This window comes from Babjeviella inositovora, assembly GCF_001661335.1.
Source record: "Babjeviella inositovora NRRL Y-12698 unplaced genomic scaffold BABINscaffold_6, whole genome shotgun sequence".
Classification (NCBI taxonomy): Eukaryota; Fungi; Ascomycota; class Pichiomycetes; order Serinales; genus Babjeviella; species Babjeviella inositovora.
The window spans coordinates 15,253-42,615 of NW_017566843.1; the positions used below are offsets into that span (position 1 = coordinate 15,253).

The 27,363-nt window shown below is 46.5% G+C and overlaps 13 protein-coding genes and 2 non-coding genes across 15 annotated transcripts; 10 read left to right on the forward strand and 5 right to left on the reverse strand.

Annotated features, from left to right (window-relative positions):
* The first annotated feature begins 91 nt into the window (after positions 1–91).
* NAT4 (Nat4p) lies at positions 92–933 on the forward strand. The gene has a single exon (XM_019128782.1). It carries the CDS (start codon positions 188–190, stop codon positions 848–850), a length of 663 nt encoding a protein of 220 aa, XP_018985006.1. The 5' UTR covers positions 92–187; the 3' UTR covers positions 851–933.
* Positions 934–1,521: 588 nt separating this feature from the next.
* On the reverse strand, positions 1,522–2,381 carry BABINDRAFT_161397 (uncharacterized protein). The gene has a single exon (XM_019128783.1). The coding sequence runs from the start codon at positions 2,312–2,314 to the stop codon at positions 1,919–1,921; it is 396 nt and encodes a 131-aa protein (XP_018985007.1). The 5' UTR covers positions 2,315–2,381; the 3' UTR covers positions 1,522–1,918.
* A 420-nt stretch (positions 2,382–2,801) lies between these two features.
* On the forward strand, positions 2,802–3,390 carry BABINDRAFT_161398 (uncharacterized protein). The gene has a single exon (XM_019128784.1). It carries the CDS (start codon positions 3,015–3,017, stop codon positions 3,204–3,206), a length of 192 nt encoding a protein of 63 aa, XP_018985008.1. The 5' UTR covers positions 2,802–3,014; the 3' UTR covers positions 3,207–3,390.
* A 655-nt stretch (positions 3,391–4,045) lies between these two features.
* On the forward strand, positions 4,046–4,144 carry BABINDRAFT_t195. The gene has a single exon. It is a non-coding gene; the product is annotated as a tRNA-Ser (tRNA).
* Positions 4,145–4,489: 345 nt separating this feature from the next.
* On the forward strand, positions 4,490–5,011 carry SNL1 (Snl1p; the record flags this gene model as incomplete). Its single annotated transcript, XM_019130810.1, has 1 exon — positions 4,490–5,011. One exon carries the CDS (start codon positions 4,490–4,492, stop codon positions 5,009–5,011), a length of 522 nt encoding a protein of 173 aa, XP_018985009.1.
* A 1,641-nt stretch (positions 5,012–6,652) lies between these two features.
* On the forward strand, positions 6,653–8,506 carry TPO3 (spermine transporter; the record flags this gene model as incomplete). Its single annotated transcript, XM_019132697.1, has 1 exon — positions 6,653–8,506. The coding sequence occupies one exon, from the start codon at positions 6,653–6,655 to the stop codon at positions 8,504–8,506; it is 1,854 nt and encodes a 617-aa protein (XP_018985010.1).
* A 198-nt stretch (positions 8,507–8,704) lies between these two features.
* On the reverse strand, positions 8,705–10,357 carry DJP1 (Djp1p). Its single transcript, XM_019128785.1, has one exon. The coding sequence runs from the start codon at positions 10,220–10,222 to the stop codon at positions 8,828–8,830; it is 1,395 nt and encodes a 464-aa protein (XP_018985011.1). The 5' UTR covers positions 10,223–10,357; the 3' UTR covers positions 8,705–8,827.
* Positions 10,358–14,855: 4,498 nt separating this feature from the next.
* On the forward strand, positions 14,856–15,565 carry MRP2 (mitochondrial 37S ribosomal uS14m domain-containing protein). The gene is made up of 2 exons (XM_019128786.1): positions 14,856–15,176; positions 15,235–15,565. The coding sequence occupies exons 1-2, from the start codon at positions 14,880–14,882 to the stop codon at positions 15,295–15,297; spliced, it is 360 nt and encodes a 119-aa protein (XP_018985012.1). The 5' UTR covers positions 14,856–14,879; the 3' UTR covers positions 15,298–15,565.
* Positions 15,566–15,686: 121 nt separating this feature from the next.
* Positions 15,687–16,903, forward strand: BABINDRAFT_161405 (lysophosphatidic acid acyltransferase). The gene has a single exon (XM_019128787.1). The coding sequence runs from the start codon at positions 15,738–15,740 to the stop codon at positions 16,641–16,643; it is 906 nt and encodes a 301-aa protein (XP_018985013.1). The 5' UTR covers positions 15,687–15,737; the 3' UTR covers positions 16,644–16,903.
* A 122-nt stretch (positions 16,904–17,025) lies between these two features.
* Positions 17,026–17,098, forward strand: BABINDRAFT_t196. The gene has a single exon. It is a non-coding gene; the product is annotated as a tRNA-Ala (tRNA).
* A 52-nt stretch (positions 17,099–17,150) lies between these two features.
* On the reverse strand, positions 17,151–17,860 carry BABINDRAFT_161406 (histone H2B family protein). Its single transcript, XM_019128788.1, has one exon. It carries the CDS (start codon positions 17,802–17,804, stop codon positions 17,409–17,411), a length of 396 nt encoding a protein of 131 aa, XP_018985014.1. The 5' UTR covers positions 17,805–17,860; the 3' UTR covers positions 17,151–17,408.
* A 691-nt stretch (positions 17,861–18,551) lies between these two features.
* BABINDRAFT_166803 (uncharacterized protein) lies at positions 18,552–18,953 on the forward strand (the record flags this gene model as incomplete). Its single annotated transcript, XM_019130463.1, has 1 exon — positions 18,552–18,953. One exon carries the CDS (start codon positions 18,552–18,554, stop codon positions 18,951–18,953), a length of 402 nt encoding a protein of 133 aa, XP_018985015.1.
* Positions 18,954–21,836: 2,883 nt separating this feature from the next.
* On the forward strand, positions 21,837–23,342 carry MEP1 (ammonium permease; the record flags this gene model as incomplete). The annotated part of the gene is made up of 1 exon (XM_019132699.1): positions 21,837–23,342. One exon carries the CDS (start codon positions 21,837–21,839, stop codon positions 23,340–23,342), a length of 1,506 nt encoding a protein of 501 aa, XP_018985016.1.
* A 260-nt stretch (positions 23,343–23,602) lies between these two features.
* Positions 23,603–24,661, reverse strand: BABINDRAFT_36011 (microtubule-binding protein; the record flags this gene model as incomplete). Its single annotated transcript, XM_019131747.1, has 2 exons — positions 23,603–23,957; positions 24,168–24,661. The coding sequence occupies 2 exons, from the start codon at positions 24,659–24,661 to the stop codon at positions 23,603–23,605; spliced, it is 849 nt and encodes a 282-aa protein (XP_018985017.1).
* Positions 24,662–25,076: 415 nt separating this feature from the next.
* On the reverse strand, positions 25,077–27,347 carry HGT19 (Hgt19p). Its single transcript, XM_019128789.1, has one exon. It carries the CDS (start codon positions 27,157–27,159, stop codon positions 25,237–25,239), a length of 1,923 nt encoding a protein of 640 aa, XP_018985018.1. The 5' UTR covers positions 27,160–27,347; the 3' UTR covers positions 25,077–25,236.
* Positions 27,348–27,363: the final 16 nt, after the last annotated feature.

Sequence of the window (27,363 nt, forward strand, 5' to 3'; positions counted from 1 at the left end):
ATTGTATGGCGTTGAGGGTGTGGTTTGACAGCGGCTGATATCGAAGGAACGCTTATACCTGCGTTTTGAAAAATTCCATAGTGGATGAAAGTTACCCGGCGCCAAGCAAGAAGTTGGTGTGTGCACGACAAGCTCTTTAGCATAACCTTCAGAACTATGGGTCTTCGTGGCAGTATCCAGTCTCGACATGGATTATTACGACGATTTGGACGAATCAGACACGGAACTCCAGTACCGGCATGGGATTTCGCTCGCTGAAGAGGCCCTGCGGGTGTTTCCTGAGATCCTCGCCGCCTCTGTCTCCTTACAACGACAAATCACCACTGCGGCCGAAATATCCCCTGAGCTTCTTAAGAAAATTGCTCTGATTATTGATACCAATTTAGCTGCATTTTACGTGGCTCGCGATGGACCCCGCTGGATGGATCTGAAACTCGTAGAGATGAAAGAAGCGGGCCTTGTATACGTGTACTATACGCCACCCACCGATCCCGACCAAATTGCGTGTTTCCTCTCGTTTCTCATCACGTATGAATCGGGCGTCAAGGTCTTGTATCTCTACGAAGTTCATGTTTTGCAGCAATTTCAGGGGAAGAGGTTGGGCGCCCGGTTGCTCGCAGGGCTCCACCAATTGGCCACCGATCTCCAGCAAAACGGCGGAGCCTTGTACAATCCTGTAGGCACTGCCTTGACAGTATTCAGTGACAACACCAAAGCTTTTGCGTGGTACAAGAAGGAAAAATACATCTTGTCCCCCGGCTCTCCCCAGGATAAGAGGCTTCGCAGCGGAAAGCTCCGCAAGCCGGAGTACTATATCATGGTGCGCTTAAACCAAGCAAGGTTTACATAGCTGCTCTGGATATTGACGTAAAAATAACGACTTTATTGTATTAATTATGTGTAGCACGGGAGAGTGGCACTACACGGTTTAGCCAAATTAGGAATTGCCTATTTGGGAAGCTCTTAAGGCAGCCAATGTAAGCCAGGCGAAAACCAATTCGCTAACGCTCGGCTATATCAACCATACACTTCAAACAGTTCGTCCAGTCTAGACTTCCCTAACGATCATCTTATACATTCAAAATGGCAGGCCATCACGCTCCAGCATACATTCGTGGTACTAACCCGCTCCCAATCCCAAAGGTCCCAGTTGCCCACAGATTCTTGTCCAAGGCCTTGGGTGCCACCATGACCTTCTGGATGTTGTACAGAGCTAAGTCCGATTGGCCAATCTGGTGTGGCTTGAAGAAGCCATGGGAACTCCACTAGGCTGTTACTACAAGCTTGTGGTAGTACACATAGAAAACTGTGTACGGTAGCGGAAGGTCCGCCTGCAAGTTTTTAACCGGTTGTTTGGAGACCGTTAAGTTTTCATCTCTCGGTACGGCTAGTGCTAATGTTTTGGGCTATTTCGTTGTATATTGGGCTACGACTCATTCATTTTTCTCCTTATTTATTTACTTTCGCATCTTTTAATATAACATTCATATTTATCAAAGCGAGCGGTATTGTGGGGCCTCTACGCCGGTTGGCCTCAGCATGTATAATTCAGGATGAGACCCCAAAAACTATAGGAGTTTTAGATTTGCACTGGTACTGTCTGAAGTTAGATTCAACGGTCATCTGAATACATTCGAATTCTGTGATACTTTGGGATTGTTTACAAACACTTACTACAGGTATTTTGGTGTCTATGCGGTCACCGTCACTAGACTCTCACGTTTACTTTCACCTTTAGTCTACATATCGCCAGCCTCGTTAAAACCATGGGTTAAATATAAAAGCTACGGTGAATTATAAAAAGTATCTGAGCGCTGCAAAAAAAAAATGGCGATACGAAGAGTGAAAAAAGAAACAGGCCGCCATAAAAATAAAAGTTAGGTAGAAAAGGACTTAAAAAAACTTCGAATGGCGTCATTTATTCTGTGTCTCCAGAAGTTTCTGAAGCTGAGGCTTCCTCATCTCTTAGTGGGACCTCTTCATTGTCCTTTGGTGGCGGACCACGGTGATCCCCATGCGGGGGGTCATGTGGGTAGTCGTGGTCACCGTGGTGTGGCGGATGAGGGTGGTCACCGTGGTGTGGAGGGCGAGGATGGTCATCGTGGTGTGGAGGATGATCGCCGTGGTGTGGACGTCTGCGGTGCCTTGGCTTCCCACGATGAGGGCGATGAGTGCCATTGTGGTGCGACCTCACTTTGTCAAAGTCAAATCTGTCATCTCCGGGGAAACCATCCGAGACACCAAAGTTACCGTACCGGTCCAAAGCAATAGACCGCTCAAAACTGCGACCCAAGGAAAAGACAAAAGCAGTCATGACTATAGCACCCAAAATCATTAACATGCGGGAACGCCTGCGGCACTTGGCACAGTCCTTTTTAGGAGCGGCCTCAGCTTTGCCGGTGCTGACATTAACGTATGTTGGAAGAACTTCCTCGTTATTGCCCATGTCTGGTGTATGTAGAAAAATAGTTGTGCGACGGAGAGTTTAGGAGCAATAATTGGAAAAGGGGGGTATTTATATATCACCCAAAGAAAAACAGAAATAGACGACTGCTACGGTGTTTGCGGCTTTGGTCCTTCCTATCAGGGGGGGCCAATACTACGCATAAGCATGCAAAGCCATTCTGGGATCCCGGTGCGAGCTCAAGACTGCGCGACGTCGATTATTTTTTTCTCGCCCAAAAATTTTTATCAGGATCGCTTGGGTTATACTCAGATCTCTGTCACTCGTACTACGGTTTATCACTCCCTGTGCGCGTAATCGGTGCGTACCTATTGTTCCCAAGCTGGTTCCGGTATATGCCTGTCCGTCAATTTAGATAGTAAAGTCTTGGCATTCGGTGTTTGGATTGCTGGCGCTGGCTAATTTCCACAGTCGCCCACGTTTTTTGCACATAGTATGCCGGAGTGATTTCAGATACCGAAAAGAGCGATCTTATGCATACATGCATGATGACGACAGTGCTGGCTCAGAAGTCCATGTTGCATAGTAGCGTTAGCATTCCAAGTGATATATGCAACTGTCTGGTAACCGTCTGCCGAGAGGCTCGGTTCTTCTATGGTTTCTAAGCAGGCTAATGCAATCACTGGGAGGTATTCAATCGCAAAAAAACATACATGACCGTTTCGCCCCCTTAGACGGAGTGTTTCACCTAGGTGAAGCTGCAATTGTTATCGAAAATATTGCGTGTGGTTTTGACAACTAGTCAGCGTTACACTATATTCTGACACCCAGATTCCACCTGCCTACTGTAGATATTTAGGTGAACTAGGACCAAGAACCCATAGGCCGGGCATCTATTAGCCCTCAGAAACGGGGAATGACTCTATTTTTAATGGTTATTGGTTATATGAATCCTATAACGTCGGCACTAAGTCCGAGACATTGGTCCCAGCCGGTGTACCATATCCATTCTCGATCTAAGTGAAATGATGGGAGCTTAGCATTAGCGTCTGATAGTAACTAATTCAAGTCAAATATTCTGGAATATACAGCTGTCGTATCTCAGTAAATTAGCTATCACAATGAGATTAAATTTGTAAGAATTCGTTGGGCTCTAGAGATTAGCACGATGGTCTCAAGATTCAAGCTCCGCCTCACCATATGCATCCACTACATCAGAGGGCTATGATGACACAAAGTTTAAGAGTCAGCGTATCTGACTAGAAACCCGGTTGAGCTACAAACTAACCTCAACAAGAGCTTCAAAAATGCGATGCCTCATTGTCCCATTTGGAACAGCTCCATTCTTGTGCGGCCCTACTAGGCTCAGAGTCGTTTCAGATCCGCACGATACAGTCTCTCACATACCGTTAGTACCGAGACATACATCTCTCCAGTGTGATATCCAAACTCTAGCTATATGAGAACTTACCTCTATTAAACATGTTATAATAAATCGGTCATTGCAGATTACAATGGTATATAGTTCGAGTATTAATATGGATGCAGCATTAAGGTGTTAAAACGACAAAGTCTGCTGTGGTGAAGTTTCACCTCCCTAGATCTCTGCAATGGTGCAGTTTTTCCAAGTTCCAAGTTTCAGGCACTGTGGCCGAGTGGTTAAGGCGACGCCCTGCTATTATTCAATAACAGTTCAGGCGTTGGGTTTTACCTGCGCAAGTTCGAATCTTGTCTGTGTCGATATCTTTTTTTTTTTTGCCAAAAGAAAATTCCTTTTATATAACGCATAAATAAGCATTTCCCGTTTTCTTTTATTACCTTTGTACCTAACCATCCCCAATGGTCATAACACAGGTTTAAGACGTGGGTGCGTCTTCGCGAATAAAATCGTACGCAATAATGCGTCACGTGGCACGTTGCCTCTCCACCTTTAGCCTCGACATGAAAAATCACTCGGATCGTCTTTTTCGGCACTTGTCATCCAGCCAAGGGCTGAGACTTCATGTATTTCCAGTCATCTATTTTCATTTCGGGTTCCTCACACTTCTCTGATCTTATAAAATCCAAGTGCTAGGCTCCCTTGAAATGGACGTGATTAGCCGCCAACTTCAGAGATTTGAGTCTCTCTCGGTCTCCGATTTACACCACATCAAGAACACAGCCATCGATGACTTCCAAAACTTGAGATTCACCCCGCTCACCGTTACCATCTCCCTTACGGTCATCTCCACCATTCTCTTTTTTGCCTCTGGCAATCTCGGGTCGTCCAGCTCTGCCGGTGGAAAGAAGTCCAAGAAGAAGAAGAAGAAGAAGGTTACCCCAACAGAAAAATCCAACAGAGAAATTGCCGCTGTTTTGGCTCATTTTGAGGAATCTTTGATGCCAGATGTAGAGGATTATTTGGAGAACCACATGCAATTGAAGGACGAGGATATGCAGTACAAGTACAACTACTACGAGGAAATGATGCTAAAGGAATTGATGAAATTAGACGGCATCAACGTGTTGAACAATGACATCTTAAGAGACAATAGAAAGAAGGTCATCAGGCACATTCAGAGCTTCCAAAAGAGACTTGATGCTGTAAAGAAGGAGCAACAGTTTTAGTTAGAAAGTATATAACATGTTTATCCCCAGCTGTTACGCAAAACTGTAGAGGTGCGCTCGACTTATACCTTAAATCCCACTCAAGACGTATTTTTATTTGATGTACGGTACGATACTCTAATATTCATTGGTAGCTTGGCCTCAATTTCTAGACCTTGGGTGCAGACCGATACTTTGTATTCCGCCTTGCTCCCTGTTATCTATCTTTTTAGGAGGCTCTTCACCAGCCTACCTGTCTCATGGAAGATGACTTACATAAACCCCTGGAGAACTACGCCGGTATTTTTCAAGTTCCAGCCGGGGTCATGCTGAAACTTAAAGGCACTGACAAAATAGCTCCATGAAAACAAACGAACCTTGATGTGACACTGAACCCCTTGTACGTTCGCTGCATAGCTATCTGAAATTCGCACGTCAAACTTTCTTGAATCCCATATGCCGATGTCGGTGCCAGCCCCTTGGGCTCTATTGGCAAACGTACATACCTCCGACAGACATGGCACTCAATGCCACGCGATGAATCGGCGGTAACGGTCCCCTTGGAACGAATGTACTATAAGCACTCGTTCAAAGGTGCTTTACTGGTGTTGGCCCGATGTGCCAAGCATGTCAAATCTAATATCGGCACTGCACATGGAAAATCGAAATCCAGTTCGGGGTTTTTTAAGGCTAGTTTTAAGGCGGGTGTGCCTGGCACGTCCATGTGGCGCAGGGAGGACTTCTACAGAAGCAAAATATCGCGGCGTTCGGGATTGTGAAAGAGAAAACCAAATAGCGCGCATACACCAGACAAATAAATAACTCAAAGTAGAGATGCGATGCAGTCCCGCATGTGCACAGGGATCCCTTAAAAACACGTGAGATTCACAGGGGCCTACCAATTCAGCGCTAATCATCCCTTGGCTCTGAGCTATACCGCCTCCTTGGACGGTACATCCGTCATGGCGGAAATGTCTAGAAACTGTTGGTTGCATCTCTGCGCTGGAGGTACGCAAAATACGAGACCCGTGAGTAGAAGCACTACAAAAGATAGATACCCGTAGCGTATATGCCCTATCCTGGCTGTTCTGGGTGGGTATAAGACTACGGCCTTCGTTACTGAAGGATTTCGCCGGACGTCCGAAGTAACGTCCCTTCCCTCTCGCCGCACTATCTCATTGGAATCTGACTGCCTGCAGGATTTGTCATTATAAATCACGTGAATGCGGCCGCGCCAGTCCCGATGACAGGAGGTTAGGATTCGTGCGCCATGTATGCATGCGTCACATTTACCACTTTAACTTCTCAGCTCCCGTAATAGTGACCGCGGGCAATATTGCGGCGTACTTTCCAACGATGGCTCAACGTTAAAACCTCTTTCTTCCGGTCGTGGATGCACGTAGGCTCTAGAAGCTGCACAGGCGCAGATTCGTGGCTCAGAGACACCATAATAGGAGGAAAATCTTAGTTTTATCAGCAGATAGTGTTATCATCGAGATTCGATCTTTTAGCATTAGGTAAGACAGTGGCGATTGTAAGCCATCGTAAAGTTTGACCCAAGTGCGTATATAAACCTCTCTTCCCCCTTTATATGTTCTGAAATATTACATCCTTTCCGCAATTATACACGCCGTAACTAGAAACAGCTATCATTTTCTTCCCATGGCGTCTATCCACACTTTAGAGTCCGATCGTCCAGATAACTGTCTTGACAATCCTGAGCCTTTGGACTATATCGTCAACGACGATGCTCACTCTGAACTTTCCGATATCGGCTCCCAGCTCTCCAAATCTCAATCCTTGAAGTTGGTGAAAACCGAAACCAAAAAGTCGTTATTTGACATGGGTGTTTCCTCTCAGATCCCAATACCTGATACTGTGTATCCTCAAACCATCACCAACCCGCTCTTTCCAGAAGAGTACACTCTAGAAACTGCCACCGGTTTTGTCCCCGTTTCCTCTTTGCAAGGCTTGGGTAGAAGTGTCACCAGAACTACTACCCGCGGGAGACGCAACTCCAATTTTTCAAATATTTCTGGCGACTCCGGGGTGGGGGAGGGCGAGAAGCAAGATGGTAGTGAAGATGCTACCCCAAACGAGTACGACGAATTGGACCCTGGAATCGAACTCGTCACTTTTATGAAAAACGATCCCGAAAACCCCCACAACTGGCCGAACTGGGTTAAATGGTGCTATACCCTTTTGTTCTCCTGCGCCGTCATCATGGTGGCCTATGGCTCCTCTTGTGTTACCGGTGGTTTAGGCTTGATCAGCGAAAAGTACGGTGTTTCTGAAGAGGTTGCTATTTTATCCTGTTCGCTTATGGTTCTCGGTTTTGCTGTGGGTCCATTGTTATGGTCGCCGTTGTCTGAGCAAATCGGTAGAAGACCGGTATATTTCATCTCCTTTGGCCTTTACACCATCTTCAACATTCCGTGTGCCATCGGAAAGAATATCGGTACCCTTTTGGTGTGCAGATTCTTGTGTGGTGTCTTCAGCTCCTCCGGTTTGTGCTTGGTTGGTGGTTCGATCAGTGACATGTTTGACCGAGAAACCCGAGGCTTTGCCATTGCCTTTTTCGCCTTCGCCCCTTACTCGGGACCAGTTTTCGGGCCTCTCTGTAACGGTTTTGTCAATATCTCCACCGGGAGGTTCGACTTGATCATCTGGATTAACATGGCATTTGCGGGCGTTATGTGGATTGTGTGTTCCTGTATCCCAGAAACCTATGCTCCATCCATCTTGAAGAGGAGAGCTGCAAAACTCAGAAAGGAAATCGGGAACGATAAGATCATGACCGAACAAGAAGCCTTGGGTTTGTCTTTGAAGGAATTAGTGCAAACCTGTCTTATCAGGCCTTTGTATTTCTCCATCTCTGAGCCAGTTTTGGTCTTGGTTTGTGGTTATGTCTGTTTGATCTACTCCTTGTTGTATGCCTTCTTCTTTGCTTATCCGGTTGTCTTTGGTGATTTGTACGGCTTTAAGGATAACAAGATTGGCCTTATGTTCATCCCAATTTTGATTGGTGCGTTGTTTGCCTTGGTCACGACTCCGGTCTTGGAGCGCCGATACATGGCCTTGTGTAAACGCAGAGCCCCTACCCCTGAGGATCGTCTTATCGGTGCCATGGTTGGTTCCCCCTTCCCTGCCATCGCGTTGTTTATCTTGGGTGCCACCTCATATAAGCACGTTTTCTGGGTTGGTCCAGCTTCTTCTGGTATTGCCTTTGGCTACGGTATGGTGTTGATTTACTACTCTCTTAACAACTACATTATTGATACCTATGCCAAGTATGCCGCCTCCGCCTTGGCCACCAAGGTTTTTTTGAGATCCGCCGGTGGTGCCGCTTTCCCCTTGTTCACCACCCAAATGTACCACAAGTTGGGTTTGCAGTGGGCCAGCTGGTTATTGGCTTTCATTTCCCTGGTCATGGTTCTTATTCCGTTTGTATTTTACAGATACGGGGCTGTGTTAAGGGAGAAAATGTGTAAGGAAGACTACACTGGCTCTGCTTAAGGGCCACTATTTTCTGCCTTTCAATGTGGCACGCATATTCATTTCTATTCTGCGCATCTTTACCATCTCATTTAATTACATTTTTTACAAGTTCTCCCGTAAGTGACTTATCTTGGTGTATATAACCACAAACCTCTCGTACGGTTCCCATGCACTTATACCCTCAGCTCAGGCCGTTAGGCAAAGCTTCTCTTTGCTACACCGCTCAGACAATTGACAAGTATATTAGAGGGGTAAAAATAAAACCGATAACTACAATTATACAATGGATGGACACCTATATACAAGGTACAGACAAACAGGCTGAAACCTCACCAGACATTAATGACTGGCGGTGGCGGTGGCGGCCGTGACATCTGCTTTCTCGTCAAGCTCATCGATGCCCTTCTTCTTGTCCATGTTCTTCTTCTTGTCCATATTCTTCTTCTTGGCGGAGTCTCTGACCAACTGCTCGAAAACCTGTGCTTCTTCTTGCTCTAATTCGGTCCGGTGGATGCTCTTGAATACCTTCCCAACGATAACTAAGGCCTGGGCTCTCTCGACTCTCTTCTTGAAGTCCACTTCTTCGTTGTAGAGAACCAAGTTACAGACGGCTCTTAAGGATCCCTGGATCTCGAACTTGGTGCCATGCCAGGCAGCATTTAACACCTTGCCTGTAAGATACTGTTCCAACTCCGCAATCTCCTCCTGGGTGTAGAGACCGGTCTCGGTCCCGTCTTCGTTGGTCATATCATCCTGGATCTTAGACAACTTCTCCATGGTTGATTGAGCGTCTAACGCGGCGGTGACGGTGGAGAAGGTATCCTTCACAATTCTGCCCTTTTCCTTCATACTGGAGAAGAAACCGCCAAAACCAAAGAAGGTCTGCGATTTGATGAAAGTTTCACCCTTGGATTGGTAGATTACACCAATGGTGTGAAGAATATCCTCCCCGAAAGATTCCATCTTTAACAACTCGGCCTCGTATCTAATCTTTTCTTGGAACGAGTGCGTGACGTCTGCTCTCTTGTCCGTCTCGGTCCAGAGAGAAAGACGGTCTATAAGCTTGGCTGCCAACTCCTTCTGGGTCTCTTCGCGCTTGATGCGGCACTCTTCGTCGTACTTATCAAGCTCGGCCTGCTTCTCCTCCGCAATCTTCTTCTTTCTCTCCTCTTCCTTGGTGCTCGCCTCAGGAACCCCAACGTTGCTTTCGGACGAAACGTGCTCTTTGTTTTGCCAGGAACCCGATGATGAGTGTGAGTTATCACCGATGGTAAGCACAGGTTTCTTCTGCTGTGGCTCGTTTGGGGTGGCAACCTTTTCCGTTTGGGTGGTGCTGTCGGCGCTCTTGGACTCCTCCTCCGGCTTGGTTTCTTCGTCTTCTTTGGATAACTCGGCCGTTTTTGACAAATCTTTGAGGAGGGTCAACTCTCCGATGTAGTCTTTGAAGGCGTCACCGCCGAAAATCATGGAGAAGAATTCCGATGGATCTTCGAACCCTTCCTTGGGAATAGCGTTTTCCTTACCATACTGATCGTACCTCGCCCTAATGGACTTGTCGCTCAACACCTGGTAGGCTTCCCCGATTTCCTGGAACTTAGCAGCGGCGTTGGGGTCGTCCGGGTTCTTATCTGGATGGTGCTGGATGGCCTTCTTCCTGTAGGCCTTCTTGATATCTAGCTCTGTGGCTGTGATAGACACGCCCAATAAATCGTAATAAGTTGTATCGGCAACCATCTGTTGTATAGGTCTAAGTCTTGTAACTTGTTGCCATATCTAGGTACGTCTGTGTTCTCACATGTCAATTCTTTTTTGTACGTATCCGGTTTTTCCTCTTTCTTTCTTAGCAGCGCAGTGCCACCACAAGAGTCCATATTCTGTGTTATATAGTATATGCTATCTGTGCGCTCAAGTGTATCGGTGGCAGCCCTGACGACATAAGGTAAGCGAAGAACCCAAGGCCATGATGGTTAGTATGTGAAAACGACGCGAACGAAGCCAGTATCACGCCCACAGTATCACAAGTCCATTGCCGTGGGAGCAAAAACCGTTTCCGGTATGGAAATTTTATTCTCTCCAGAATCTACGATGCCGTCTTTGGAAATTACCACTGTTAGTCTGTTAGCTTATGGTATCCTTCAATAAAGTTAATCGCTTCATACAGAATCCTTATTAGAGGCTTTGACAAAAGTACAGTTTACACCCCGATCAGTCAGGAATACAATCAGCTCGCCCTCTTTGAGCTTATAGCCATCTAGCATGGTGAGCGCCGCACCTGAGGTGGCGCGGCGAATCTCGTGAAAACCCCAATTACGTAATCATGTTTATATTTCGATCTTTTTTACTTGGCCGAACCATAATAAACGCGCTACAACACTCATCAAAGCCTGCCCCTTCTCCTCCAGTAACTCCCCCCACTATCAAACCCTCCTCCCCTCCCCCCCTTCCGCCAGCTCTTTAAGTTCCTTCCCTAGCCATGAGAATTGAAGAGTTGATTATTGATGGGTTCAAATCCTATGCCACTAGAACGGTGATTTCAGGGTGGGATTCTTCCTTTAACGCCATTACTGGTTTGAACGGTTCCGGTAAGTCTAATATTTTGGACGCCATCTGCTTTGTGTTGGGTATCGCCTCCATGACGGTTGTACGAGCACAGAACTTGCAAGATTTGATCTACAAAAGAGGCCAAGCCGGTGTCACCAAGGCCAGTGTCACCATTGTCTTTGACAATAGCGAGGTGTCAAAGTCGCCAATCGGGTTTGAATCCAATACCAAGATCAGTGTCACCAGACAAATTGTGTTGGGTGGCACGTCCAAGTATTTAATCAACGGGCACAGGGCCCAGCAGCAAACCGTGCTACAGTTGTTCCAGTCGGTCCAGTTGAACATCAACAATCCCAATTTCCTTATCATGCAGGGTAAAATCACCAAAGTTTTAAACATGAAGCCAGCCGAAATCTTGTCCTTAATCGAGGAGGCAGCTGGTACGAGGATGTTTGAGGATAGAAGGGAAAAGGCCGAAAAGACTATGGCCAAGAAGGAAACCAAGTTACAGGAGATCAGAAGCTTGCTAGAGGAAGAGATTGAGCCCAAGTTGGAAAAGTTGCGTAACGAAAAGAGAACATTCTTGGAGTTCCAGCAGACCCAATCCGACTTGGAGAAGATGTCCAGGCTTGTTGCCGCCCACGACTTCTACAACTACAACGTCAAATTTGACAGCCATTCCAGGTCGTTCGACGAAAAGAGCGCTGAGTTGCAGCAGTTGACAGAAGCTAATAACCTCTTCACGGCCCAAATCCAAGCCTCAAAAGAAGAGCTCGCCATGAAGAAGGCCGAAAAGGAAGCTGTGTTGGGCAAGTCTGGTATTATTAAGGAGCTCGAGCAAGAAGATGGTGACCTCTCCAAAAGCATTGCTCGGTTGGTAACGTCGAAAGAATTGAATGCCGACTCCGCCAAGGACGAGAATCAGACTTTGCTAAAGACGAAGGAGAAGCTTCGGGATGTGGAGCATGGAAACGACAGCAGAAGCGATTTGTTCCAAAAGTTGGACGCGGAGTACAAAGAGGCCAAGAAGCATGCCGATGAGCTCAAGCTTGAGCACACTAAGAAGGATGATTTGTATTCAACCTTATCAACCGGTGTCTCTTCCAAAGGTTCGGCCGACGGTGGTTATTTGGCTCAGTTGCAGGAGGAAAAGGAAAACTTGAATCGGGCCGACGTTGTGATTCAGCAGTCCCATCTTAAGATCGACCATTTGACCCGAGAGGTCACTGCGGATGAACCAAAGTTGGCTAAGGCTCAACAAGACTCTAAGGGCTTGTTGAGGGACATTGAGGTGCATCAGCAAAAAGTTCAGGATATTCGCGCGAGGTTGCAAAAACTCGGCTTCGATCCCGAAAACTTCAAGAGGTTGAAAGAGGGTGATATAGGCCTACAGACAAAGTTACGCAAGCTCCACAACGACCTCGAGCACCAGAAGAGAAATGCGCATAATCTTGATTTCCCCTACACCAAACCCTCTGCTGACTTTGACCCCACCTCTGTCAAGGGTGTTGCGGCGACGTTATTCACGGTAGATGAGGCCAATGACGAAAAACTCTCCGCGTTGGAGGCCTGTGCTGGTGGTAAATTGTACAACGTGGTTGTCGATAATGAAAAGGTGGGCTCTCAATTATTGGAGAGGGGTAACTTGAAACGGAGAGTCACGATCATCCCGTTGAACAAAATTTCCGCCTACACCATTAACCAAAATGCCGTCAGCTTCGCCAAGCAATTGTGCCCTGGTAAAGTTGAGTTAGCGTCCGACTTGGTGGAATATGAGCCGGGCATCTCTCGAGCGATGGATTACATCTTTGGTGGGTCGTTGGTCTGTGAAGATTCCAAAACCGCCCAAGCCGTTACGTTCCATCCTAACGTCAGAGCAAAGTCAGTCACCTGGCAGGGTGATATCTATGACCCACACGGTACGGTTTCCGGTGGCTCCAAGAAGAGCAACACCTCTATTTTGCTGAATATCCGGGGTATCCAGAAGATTGAAAAGGAAATCGGAGCCTTGGAGGCGGAGCTGCGGAGCTTGCTGAAGCAGTTGGACGCTGAGTCTCAGTTGAACGAGAGAACCAAATCGGTCCAGAAGGAGCTTAGTATGGCCGAGCACCAGCTTACGCTTCTCCAGAGGCAGTTGGAAAGTAATCCCTCCTCCTCCATCTTGCAGAGGAATCAGTCCAAGCAACAAGAGATCTTGACCTTGAAAGAGGTTATTGAAGACAACACCAAGGCCGCTGCCAAGATCAAGAGTAACATTGCCAGGATCGAGGCAGACATCAAAGACTTCAACAGTAACAAGGGAGGCAACTTGAAGAAGCTTGCATCCGAAATCAAGGCGTTGGCTGAAGAATTGCGCAAGGCCCAGTCGGCAGTTACAGAGAAGAAAACTGCCTTTGAGAGTTATCAACTTAGTTCGGAGGATATTGCCACCCAGTTGAAGGATTTGAAAGAAATATTGAGAACTTCCGAAGCCGCCCTCCAAGACTACCGGACCGAGGCCGACTCCTTGCAAACAAAACATGATGAGCTCTTACTGAGGTCCAAGGTCGTGAAGGAGAGGCTTACGGCTGAGAGAGGCAAGCTTTTTTCGATTGATGGCGAATTGAAACTGATGAGCAAGCATTTAATCATGATGGAGAAACAATACGACGAGAACAACTTGGTTCTGAAACGACTTGGCCACGAGATTGAGAAATCGGCTAGTATCACTAGCAATTTGAAGAAGCATCTCCAAGCGTTGATGGAAGAGCACACCTGGGTTAACGATTCCAACTTGGTTGAGAAGGAAATTAGACAAAACCCAAATATCAACTTGGAAGACTGTCGCCACAGAATTGACCAGTTGCAAGAAAGGTTCCAGGGCATGAAGCGCAAGGTGAACGCCAATATTATGAGTATGATTGACAACGTGGAAAAGAAGGAAACCGAGTTGAAGACGATGATCAAAACTATTGAGAAGGACAAGGCCAAGATTGAGGAAACCATCAAGACCTTGAATGCGTACAAGAAGAAAACCCTTGTCAAGACCTGGAAGAAGGTTTCGGAGGATTTCGGACAAGTCTTTGGTGACTTGTTGCCAGGTTCGTTTGCCAAGTTGGTTATTCCTGAAGGGAAGGACGTGACTGACGGCTTGGAGGTTAAGGTTATGCTTGGTAAGGTGTGGAAAGAAAGCTTGGTGGAGCTCTCGGGTGGCCAGCGGTCGTTGATTGCGTTGTCGTTGATCATGGCATTGTTACAGTTCAAGCCAGCGCCGATGTATATCTTGGATGAGGTTGATGCTGCTTTGGATTTATCCCATACGCAGAACATCGGTCACTTGATTAAGACAAGATTTAAGGGGTCTCAATTTATCGTTGTGTCTTTGAAGGAGGGGATGTTCACTAACGCGAACAGGATTTTCCGCACGAGATTCCAAGATGGTACCTCCGTGGTCAGCATCATGTAACGAGATGGTTAGCACGCTGTTGGGCTTATATCAAAGTTTACTGCATGGACGTGTAGCTTGTGTTGGAAAATCAGTAGATGCCAATGTTTCCGTGAGGTCATCTAGGATATCATTTAGTTTTAATTTTAACTCTAGGTTTAAAAGCATGGGCTATGATATGCAATGGGAAATTTTTTGATGTTTCTGACGGGCTTTCTGGCTGTTGTCATCCTTATTCGGGCTTTGGAGAAGTTGTGTTTCTGTGCTGGGGACTAACTAAGTAGTGCACGTACCACTGGTCCTGCAAATATCTCTGAAATTAACGATTTTGGTGACAAATTCCCGACGTGCTTGATGAAAAACGAGAATCCATATGATTGGCACTAGAACGATACCGTCGAACTGCCCCTTTTTTACAGCACAAAAATGGCTATCGGTAACCTTGCTAATAGATTCGGTATCCCAGTCCTTATTCCGGGTGGCAGATTCAATGCCCGTATGCTCCGTGACCATTTCAAGAGGCAGCAGTCCGCCGAGCACGAAGTCACCGTCAACGCTTTGAGATACATCTCCAGAAACACAACCTTGCCACCAAGAGCTAGAATCGAGGCCCAGTTGCAAATGGCAGCTATGCCAAACTACACCAAAATTATGAGCACCAAAAACAGATGTACCCTTTCTGGCCGCGGTCGCGCCGTTTTCCGTGCCTTCAGGTTGAACAGAGTGAGTATTTGCACGACAATACCCTTCCCCCTTCGAATGTATTTACTAACATCCATAGTTCACTTTCAGACAGTTGGCCAGAGCCGGTAAGCTTTCCGGTGTTATCAGAGCTATGTGGTAGACCGCCCAGCTTTACAGGTTGGATCACCACACATTTCCCCATGTTATCTCAGCCTGGCTATATAGCTTTGGCTAGCTGCGATCGGTCTGTGAAGAGATACTGCCATCGCTTGGGCGTTACATCTATTCTCCCTTTCCGCTCCCTTTGATGACACCCGTCAAATTTGTACATATTTAGGACATATCCGTATCTATGGGTATTAATCACATCTGCTTATACTAGAAACACACACGCATTGTATGAAACAGACACGATTTAGGTAATGGATGCTAAAAACATAACCGTAGCTCTGTTCCTAGAACCAACTCCCGGGATGAGCTGAAAAACTTCCCTCAGCCGAAGTTGATCTATGCGCAGGATCTCTTGCAATTTACCGACAGTTTTCCACTTATCGAAGTATCTGCCATCTATCCATCTAGCTTAGCTACGTTACTGCCATAATGGAAAAATTCACTACCTGGAGAGATAAGGCTACGGGGATCGCACCGTTTTTGCCAGTCCCTGAAGCCAGAGCCGAGTCCAGCCTCGTCTACCTCTCCTCCGTTGCTTTCAAAACGGGCTTGTTTGTTCTCAAGCTTCCCATCTTCGTTGTGGCTTATGCCTTGTTTGTGGCGATCCCATTTGTGCCAGCTGTTAGCAAGTTTTTGGCCAGGCTTATCCTTATCTTGTTTGGCTTCTACACCGTGGATATCTCCGTTGACGGAGTGAAGAGGACAAACAGAGACCTCATTAGAGCCAATCACCCGAACGATAACGAGATCATCGTGGTTAATTTCACCTCGCCATTGGATGTGATCATCTTGTCGTCTATCACGTCCAACCCTGTTTTTGCCATCCCCGATCACGCTGGTGTGTTGCACGAATTCTCCGTCACCGGCATAATCAAGTACGCTCTCTCGAAGCCGTCGTTAACCGATCCTTTGCCCCAAAACAAAATTGATTTCACCAGGTTGAAGAACAAAACGGTATATATTTTTGCTGAGGGCGCCACTTCTAACAACAAGGCTGTGTTGCCATTCCCAGCCAACTTGCAGCCGCTACCAAAGACCCACAAGTTGAAGTCGTTTGTCTTAAGGATCTCCCCAACATTCTTGACTACTCCCGTCCCCGTCAGCTCCCTAGTATACTTGTACAGAGCGTTGACCAACGTGTCTGGAGTTGTTAAGGGCAGGGTTGTGTTGTTGGATATTGACATCAACTGGATTGGTATCAGAGACTCGTTTGAAACCGCCGGTAAGTTGAGATTGGTGGGTCAGGGTTTGGACATTCAATCCAAGCTCAAGTTCCTCGATGCATACCACGATAATGAGCAGAAAAAGGCCTTGAAGAAAAGGAAAGCTTTTTGACTGGGCTACCGCGTATCAAAGTACTTTAGTGCACACAAGTTAGACATTTCACTAGGTCTACGCATGAGACAGCTAAGGTCCCTCCTTATTCTCTTTAATTGTCGATCCTCTTCCCCTTAGTCAGCTCACATTACGTGTTCGGTAGTATAACAGACCGTAGAGCATGTAATTTTCTCACATATATACAATGGTATGTATCAAGTGTAGTTATAAACGCCAATCCTACCAAGATAGTTTGCTCATAGCCCGTGTGATTGAATGACTCTACACAACGTTTTATCTTCTCCTTAAGTAGTATATGTTTATTCTTACAGTTTAGGCAAAGGTGGTCCTTAGCATCTTTCCGGCTCCATTAAAACTTCATCCCCAGACTTAAGGTTTCGGGCGTGTGGCGTAGTTGGTAGCGCGTTCGCTTAGCATGTGAAAGGTCTCGGGTTCGACTCCTGACTCGTCCATTCCTCTTTTTTGCTTTACACGCGACCTTTCTATTGTGTGATTACAAAACTTCCCCACAGCCACGGAACTTATATACCGGTTTCGCCACTTCAACAACTCGCTTGCTATACACTTGTGTAAGACTCTTACTTCAATGTTTTATTAATAAAACTAATGTACATAGAAAGATTATGCTTGTGCATAATGAAGAAAGAGTGAGAGAAATAAACCATATAACCCAGGGTGTAGAAGAGTGAAAAAGAGATAAGCATAAACATTATTGAAACAGTACCCAGAACCAGAAAATGAAGTAAAGCGGGGGGTGTATGCTTAAGCGGAGGAAGAGGAGTACTTGGTGACAGCTCTGGTACCTTCAGAGACAGCGTGCTTAGCCAACTCACCTGGCAAGATCAATCTGACGGAAGTCTGGATCTCTCTGGCAGAGATGGTGGACTTCTTGTTGTAAGCAGCCAACTTGGAGGCTTCGGTGGCGATTCTCTCGAAGATGTCGTTCACAAAGGAGTTCATGATGGACATGGCCTTCTGGGAGATACCGGTGTCTGGGTGAGTCTGCTTCAAGACCTTGTAAATGTAAGAGGAGTAAGTTTCCTTTCTGGTCTTAGATCTCTTCTTTGGGCCATCGGCAGCCGAAGCGGTCTTCTTGGCGGCTGGCTTCTTTTCAGCTGGGATCTTGGCGGCTGGCTTCTTTTCGGCTTTTGGAGACATTGTAAAGGAATTGGTTTTTTTTTATTGGAAAAAAAAAAGTGAAAGATTTTTGTGAATTAGATCGGGATAATTCGAGTGAAGATGGAAAGGAAATATAAGACCTATTTGCGTTTCAATCTGGTGGGGATGGGGTGTCTTTATATATGCTTTTTTTTAGGAGCCTAAGATGCTACGGCCTTGGAATTTGGTCGCAAGAGGTAGGCGGGGGGCGCTTTGGAAGGGAGTCGGTAGACCGTGAATTGTGGCCCGGGTAACACCTTTTTGTTCATATTGCAGGATATTTGCTCTCTGTTTGTTTGTATTTCAGCCTGGCCTGTGTACTTTGTTTGTTTGTTTTTTGCTAGGCCTAAGGGTATAATGTCCGTACAGGATAATCGAGACAGACTGCTTTCTACGCTAAGAGGTGAATTTACTATGTATCTCTCTGTAAAATATAGTACGTGTTTTTGTTTTGATTACAGCCCCTTGTCCAAGACGTCCCTAGGCGCTCCCATCATTAATTAGTGCACCTGCCTTGCTACCCCCTACGAAATACTTCGCGCCCCAACCCTCATTTTCTAGTATAAAAGCGCGCCACCCCCCCACTGCGTGGATTAAATACAGAAAACCTTTAATACTTTTCCATCATCACTTCTCCGTTCAAGAATAAATTCGAAAAAAACTTTCACTTTTATTCTCCCGAAAAAAAATTCATCGATTTTTTTTCACTCCCTCACACAACACAAACAAAAAAACACATAACACACAATGTCTGGTGGTAAAGGTGGCAAGGCCGGTGGTTCTGAAAAGGCCTCCTCTTCCCGTTCTTCTAAGGCTGGTTTGACTTTCCCAGTCGGTAGAGTCCACAGATTGTTGAGAAAGGGTAACTACGCTCAGAGAGTTGGTTCTGGTGCCCCAGTCTACTTGACTGCTGTTTTGGAGTACTTGGCCGCCGAAATCTTGGAATTGGCTGGTAATGCTGCCCGTGACAACAAGAAGTCCAGAATTATCCCAAGACACTTGCAGTTGGCTATCAGAAACGATGAAGAATTGAACAAGTTGTTGGGCCACGTCACTATCGCCCAAGGTGGTGTCTTGCCAAACATTCACCAGAACTTGTTGCCAAAGAAGTCTGGTAAGGCTGCTGCTAAGGCCTCCCAGGAATTGTAAGGAAATCATTCATTTCTTTCTAATCTAGGGTGCTTTCTCTGTACGTTTCCCTCTTCGGTTCACATTTTCTACTATAATATCGGGCTTTAACCCTTTCGGGTTTTCTCTCAACCTTCACTTCTCCTATCTCCTGTTTTCCGGGGCTCCAATGTCCGCCTCTCTTCTCCGTGTATACTAGTATGACTCACTGTTATGTATCTCTATCAAATCCACTATTCTGGTATCAATATATTTTTGTAAACCTGCTGTTGGATTCTTGGTGGTATGAACTGAGTCAGTAATTTTAGGGCATCGTTCTCCAACTTGCCTTTGTACGACGGAGTAAAAGTGCTGGAACTCAGATATTACATCCTGCACTTTATTTGGCAACGATCGCGAGACTAGTATACTGCCATAGAACGGATACCGCTGGTGATTAAATATGCAAGTCATGGTGTAATGTATGAATCGGGAAGTTTAGCTTACGCATATAGGAATATTTTTTGAGTTAAAGCCATATTCCATAGTTGTTAACATCAAACCAAGATACGATTAATTAAGGCTTGGAACTATATATACGTATATAGAGAATAGTCAGTCATTTATATATGTATCCATGTTGTTACTGGTATGATTTACATCTACGAATATATATATATAAATATCATTTGTTCTTATACATTTTACAAATACTTATTATTTTTCAGTTATTACACATTATGAGATATACCCTTTTGGAATTACCATGGATATATACATTTTATACCCCTGAAATATTTACATACCTGGAAAGATTGTGGCATATATCTCTCAATCTGTATATTATATTGTTCCATATATTATACACTATGACTTTTAAATACCATTATCGTGAATACAGGACTTAGGTCACATGACTATAGATGGCGTTTTTCTGACATTCGCTCCTTTTCCTCCCAATCGGGCTTGTGACTCCGTCCCAGATTACTAGTTGCAGGTGCCGTCCCGGTCAGCCGTGCCTCGCAGATACTTCCGCGTTTGGAGACCGTTTAGGTCTATAGTATTGCTAGTCCAGTATGTTGATAGTTTTTATTACCAATGTTCATGAGCCCCAACATTTACTTCCAAGGATGGCTGTTCTAAAATTCCTTTAAATCCTAATGCCACGTCTATATAAGTGTTTCAATTTGTAGTCGTTGGCTACTTCAGCTTGACGCAGTGTTTGTTACATGTGATCGCATCATCACGTGATTATAGTTAGCGTCCGTGTGTGTCGCTATCGGTCTAATACTATGCTGCTTTTGGCCTCTAGGATGCTATCATACTGTTGCTCCTCGATTTAAACCCTCATCAGACCCCTTTGAAAAGTGCTTCAGGTACGGAAAGGGTCTTGACACTAAGGGCCTAGCTTTTTTTTGCTGTCGATCCACATATTCCCCTCTTCCATGGCATTTGGCCTTTGAGAACCAAGCACAAAAGGTACGAGAGGAAATGTTGAACCCAAGGCAGGAGCTTGGTCTGCACAATGAAGCAAGTCCAATACTTTTTGCCCGTCGTCTAAAGTAGATCTACCGCTACCACCTTTATGATTAGTAGAGGGACGATAGTTCTCGGTCACATGCGGTACCACATGTATAAGTAAGGCATGCCCGGGGGTCTCCGCTTTCTTGAGTCATTCAGCCCAAATGTTCAACTTAAGCGGTTATTTCTGCAAGATAGACGGATACCACGTCTTTTCTATATATATACCGCGTGGGAGCACCTCTCTTTGTTTTGAGAATCTCGCTGCCCAGACACATATGTGTCCAACGCGCAGCGGACTGAAGCATAGAGACAAGGTTGTGTATGAAACCGGTTAGTGCATAATCGCTATCACGTAAACTAATCGGCAAATCCTCCCATTCTGAGATGTGATTGGCCAGGGAACATGATAGGATAGTGCGAGCACGTGACTGCATTGATAACGAGACCTAGAACGTTGGCTCGCGATTATATGCAGTCCTCATCTGAAAAAGAAACCCCGAACGTCTTCTGCTTGTTTGGTGAAGCAGGAGTGCCATAATGCGAGATATTCCCGATGACTAGTCCAAGGTGTTAAAAACCTTAAACGGCCGCATTATACAATCCAGCGGATCATTAGAACCGATTCGCTACGATAGGGACTTGATAAAGAAATCAGAAAACCTTATTTGGATGGTAGTAGGAGCGTGGTTCTCCGCTCACTCCGTTTGGTTTCTTTTTCGCTGTCCGAAATGCTCGGGTCCTGCATTATCTCAAAGTCTAAATCACGCACCGTAGCGCTCTGATGGGAGAAACCTTGACTATTCTCTGTAGTTTTCGCTCGTTTGCTGCAGCCGCTGCTGCTAATCTGCACCGTGGCCGGGCATCGTGCGTTGCTCTGTACATGGAGCACACTCTTCAACTATCACTGTCCTCTAATCTCTTCACCATAGCCCCAGGCCGATTTTGCAGAACAGAAGGGGCAGGCTTTGCTTTATTGGAGGGTCGTTGAGCTAGAATGCCCAGAAATTTATCGTAATTGCATTGTCCCATAGTGCAGAAGCCGGCGTGAGTGGCATTCACTATCGGAAGAGTATGTGCGTTGGCGTATATGTACGGTGCATGCCATACAAAATTAAATTTTCAACCATACGTTTTTTTATTATAGCGATTCTCTCCGGAGGGTGTGGCCCCTGTTTCTGTCATATGCGTTGTTTAACCATCCCTAAGAAATATATAGGCTAGCGAAAACCGGTCACCGGGGGACTTTCGTATATATACGTTCTCCAACCCGTTTTGTTTCTTTTCTCTAAACTGCCCCTTTTCTCTACACTCTCTCTGTGACTTATATTTTTGCTTGCATACACCCAGGAATTCTAAGTTTGTTTGCATTTACCTCTTAGTTCATCCTCTCCACAACGCACCATGCTACAAGATCTATTCAAACGAGCCGAAGGCCCCATAGTCGAAGGCTCCTCCTCGCTATACGACAACTCGGCCTTCGACGCCGCCCAGCTGTCGATGCTAGCGATAGCCTCGGCCATGATTTGGATCATGATTCCCGGTTTGGGGTTTCTTTACTCGGGCTTAGCCCGTAGAAAATCTGCATTGTCCATGTTGTGGGTCTGTTTCATGGGCTCCATGGTCGGAGTGTTCCAGTGGTACTTCTGGGGCTACTCGCTCGCCTTTTCCGCTACCGCGTCTAACAACTTCATCGGTGACTTACACTACTTCGGGTTCAAAAAGATCAACCACTTCGTGGAGGGTGCCACCTATCCCACCGTTGTCTATGCTCTTTTCCAAATGCAGTTTCTCATGGTGACCCTTGCCATTGTCGCCGGTGCCACCACCGCCGAAAGAGGTAGATTCTTGCCTGGGATGGTGTTCTTGTTCCTCTGGGCGACCGTCGTTTACTGTCCGGTTGTTTACTGGGTGTGGAACCCGAACGGATGGGCTGCCAAGTGGGGCGTCTTAGACTACGCGGGGGGTGGCCCCGTGGAAATATTGTCTGGCTGCAGTGGCTTCGTCTACTCGGCCTTTTTGGGCAGAAGAAGAGACAGTGGGTTGTTCAACTACAGGGCGCACAACATCTCCTTTATTATGTTGGGATTGACCTTGCTTTATGTCGGCTGGTTGTTTTTCAACGGTATGTCTTGCTTGGCTGTCAGCGTTAAGGTGCCGTATGCCATGATGAACACCCACTTGACTGGTGCATTTGGTGCCATGACCTGGGGGATTTTGGATTGGAGAATGGAAAAGAAATGGTCTACCGTTGCCCTCTGTTCCGGCTGTATTTCTGGCTTGGTTGCTGCCACACCTGCATCCGGTTGTATCCCCCTCTGGGCCTCCGTTGTCTTGGGGGTTGTCGCCGGTGCCGTTTGTAATTTTGCCACTGGGTTCAAGTATTTGGTGCACGTTGACGACTCTCTCGATGTGTTGGCCGAGCACGGTGTTGCTGGGATTGTCGGGTTGCTTTTCAACGCTTTGTTTGGCGACAAGTACGTTATCGGTTTGGACGGTATCACTGAGCACGCCGGTGGCTGGTTGAACCACAACTACAAGCAGTTGTACATCCAGTTTGCCTACATCATTGCCTGTATTGCATACTCCAGTGGTGTCACTGCGGTCTTGTGTTTTGCCATCAACAAGATTCCGGGCTTGCATTTGAGAATCACTCCTCAGGCCGAGGAGAACGGGGTAGACGAGGACCAGATTGGTGAGTTTGCCTACGATTACGTGGAGGTCAGAAGAGACTTCTTGGCCTGGAGCGATCCTCAACAAGAAAATGAGGGTAAAGTCTCTCCTCAACAGGCTACCAGCACCCACGAAGTGGAGGCGAACCATGCCAGCGAGCAGTATCCTGAAGTGATGGATGCCGCTGAAGAGACCAGCGGCACAACCAGCACCTCTGTTCGCGAGAAGAGGGAGTAATATTTTATAGAATCCGTGCTACTCGCTTCATCTTTTGTCTTTCAGTCTGCTTTTCTTTGATTTGTGCTAATCACAATTGGGGTCAGTTTTTTTTTGGCCCTTATAAATTTACTTCTCCAAGGATTTAGAAATCACCTTCCATCTCGCTTTAATGTCATGAACTTTCATCTATGATGTGCATTTTAGATTACTAAACCATTACATAGTATAGTGATTTACTTGCATTTATCACCATATTCCTGTTTCAAAGCGTGAGCGCCCTAAAAAGTCTCCAAATCGTCTTCCTGGTCCATCACGTCGTCTCCCTCGCCCTCGTTCGGTATCTGGAAGCCTTCCTCTGTGCTATACAAAATCTCCTGGATGTTGGTCAACAACGTGTCCACCGAGACAGGAGGGGACTTTTCATCCTCACTCAGTTCCTCGGTGGCGTTTTGGATCAATATCTCGATTTCCCTCAACTTGTTGAAGTAGAAATTTCTTTCAGTTTCCAAACCTTCGGCCGCTACGCGGTACTCTTCCGCCTCTTCCTGCATGTTGGTGAGGTTGAGCTGGGAGTCCTGCAAGTGCCCGGTCAACTCTTGCACCTCCTCCTGCTTCTGCTGGTACTGCTGCAAGCTGACGGTGCCGCTGACGGTGCCGCTGTTGACACCACTGACTCGCCTGGATGTGGACGGCGAAGGCGTGGAAGACGTTCCAAACGGTTGCCTCGTTCTTGGCAATGTTTGCAGGGATGGAGCTGGTTGTGGTTTTGTGGTTCTGGAACTGGTTGTAGGAGTTCCAGACGCGGCTCTTCTGGCCACAGGTGGGGCAGCCGTCGGGGTAGACCTACTAGCAGTACGCAGAGAAGGCGGGACCGTAGGCGTAGATCTGCTCACAAGACCACGAGCAGACGAACCCCCGACTTTTGAGGCGGGCTTTGCGGCAATTGCTGAACTTCGAGTCCCCGCGGCCGGCGGGGTGTAGTTTCTTCTTGCATTCGGATCGTACTCCGATTCGTCTTTGTTGTCCATCCAGAACTTCTTCATCCATTGCAAGAACTCCAAGTTGTCCTGGAATCGGCACTTTACCAACTTGTCAACAAGAATCGTCTTTTCCACACGGTGCTTTAAGAACGCCGACTGCAACACTTTGTAGTTGGATTGGTACTGGTACTCGTTTGCCGCGTTGAATTTGACCTTCGTCATCGGCACGTCTTGGAACACAGAGTCAAAAATCTGACAGTAGGCAGCGCCCGACCCGCATTGCTCTACCTTTGTGTAGCTGAGATCCAACAAGCTGTTTAACCAGAGGAGGAGCTCGGATCTTGATTCCCCAGACATGTTTAGGAGTGGATAAGAGGTATGTGCGAGGAAACGGGTAAAGCGTCTGGTCTGGGTTTAACAAACAATCGTGTAGTATTCGCAGGTGCACTCTAGGGATAGGTGTATAGATACCTCAAAGAAAGCAAAACAACCTTTAGTCCGACTAACGCGATTTGGTGGAGACGCGAGACGTGTTAGGAAGCTCACGTGATCTCGCCTAAGGAGGCCTAACTCGAAACGGATCCTAAACAGGAAGCTACGCGTTTTCGTCTGGCAGGGTACCGAGCGTATTTATGGGCGGCATTGGTTTTGGGTGAATCAGTGATTGACGGTTCAAGGGGGTTATTGGAGAGCTCGATCCGGTTCAGTCCGGCCAGTACGAGCGAGTCACTCAATGTCGCACCAGAGCAGAGCTAAGACTATACCTACAAAACGGTTCAAGTACAAAAATAAATTAACGTCGAAAACACATAAGGTTTGAGAGTAAAACAAAACGTCACAAAACAAGGGAAAAATAAAACTTGAGTCATCTCACAGAGAGACAAAAACTGTAGGTATACGGCACAACAACTTTCAGGCAGACTAGCTGTCCTCTAAGTTTCGATGTGCTGCACAACTGCCTTGTCTTCCCATTCGGCATTGGTGACAGCCATTCTGTGGTGACGGTGCAATGGGGCCATTCTAGGGACATTTTGACGGAAGATATTTCTCTTGACTTCGATCCAAAAGGCCTTGTTCTGGTAAGAAGCATGCTGCCAGACAGGAACGTCGAACACCTCATCCAATTCTTCCAAGGTTAAACTCTTGGTTTCTGGCAAGAACCACAAAACCAAGAAGAAGCCCACCATGTTCCAGGCAGCATACCAACCAAACGCACCCTGTGGCTTGAATGCCTTCACCAAACTTGGCCAGGTAAGAGACAAAACAAAGTTGAAGAACCAACAGGTGGCGGTGGCAAAAGACATACCCACATCACGAACGGGTAAGGCAAAACATTCAGCGGAGTACAAGAAAGGAACCGGGCCTTCACCGGAGGAGTAGACGGCAGCAAACAAGTAAATCCCCAAGGCAATCACACCCACGCGGGCAGACAGGTTAGACTCTGGGATCCAGAAGGAGAAACCAGTCATCAAAAGGAAAACAGACATGAGCGGGAAAGTCCACAATAACAAGGTCCTTCTCCCCTTGACATCAATCAAATACAAAGCAGGAATCGCAAAGAGAAAGTTGATCATACCAAACCCCCAGGAAGCCAAAAGAGCGGAGATATCACTAAACCCCGACTGCTTAAAAATCGAGGAGGAGTAGTAGGCAATAACGTTGATACCACAGAATTGTTGCATGAACATGACAATCCAAGCACCAATAGCGGAGTTTCTGTTCCTTCTGACAGAGAACAAGCTATTGACTTTCTGGAAGAAGGTCATCTCCGAAAGCGCATTTTCTTCGTTCAACAAGACGTACTGGTAGAAACAATCCCTGGCAGCAGAGATTTCATCGCATCTAAGGGACCTCAAAGAGTAATAGGCTTCCAAGTGTCTGTTCTTACCCATGAGCCATCTTGGGGATTCTGGGCACCACAAGATTTGTACACAAACAAACAACGCTGGGATCATAGCAGACCCTAACATTAATCTCCAATTCAAGCCTTCTCCGATCCCGTGGTCACCAACATGATAGAACGCTAAGGAAGAGACGTAGCCAAACATAATACCCACGGCAGTGAAAACTTGCCACAACATAACCATGGCACCTCTGATATGGGCAGGGGTACATTCAGCGGAGAACACCGGAACGGTGGTAGATTTAGGACCAATACCAAACCCTAAGAAGAATCTGGCAATGAACAAGTGCCACCAGTGGTTGACAAAACCCAGCCACAAACAGGTTAAGGCGGAAATAACACACGAGATGAAGATCACCTTCTTACGACCGAATCTATTGTTCAAAGGGTCGGTCAACCAACAAGAGACCGTGGCGCAACACAAGTATGGGGCCGAGTTCACCACACCCAATAGCCAACTATCTCTATTGCTGTCGCTACCAAGCCCGAGTGCCTTAGGGAAGAACAAGTTGGCACCGTTGATTACGGATTCGTCCATACCTTGTACAGCAGCGGCCATGGATCCAACCCCAATCACCACCCAAAGTTTGATGGGAATATACCACTTGTTGGTGGCTTCTTGGTATAAGCCCTGCCTTTCGGCATCCGATAAGAATTCCATGTTATTGAAGTCTCTTGGGGTTCTGGCGACGGCAGCTGCCCTGGCAAACAATTCAGGATCCATGCCGTGCTTCATAGCGTAATTCCGGCCCATATCCATAACTTGTTTTTCAGAGTACTGGGATAAAATATTGTCATTGTCAGATGGATCAGCGTCCGAGGATGCAAATTCATCGTGACTACCCTGACGTTTTTCGTTTGATGCCTCGGAGGAGTTTTCGAACATACCGGGGGCAGCGGCTGTGCGGTTTACTCCGACACCGGGCTTGTCTCCAGTGTTGGTGTTGGACATGTTAAAATAGTACCTGTCTAGAAAGGAAGTGAAAAATGAAGGGTGAGATTAGATGAGGATAGTCGGGAAAGTCGTTTGTATTTATATGGACTCGGGAGCTCGAGATCTGGAGGATTTAGGCGCAACCCTATGCATCTATAGTCATGCCGTACTCGGCCTATCTTACAACTTATTCAATTTCAAAAGAGAAATTGGTCGCATAAG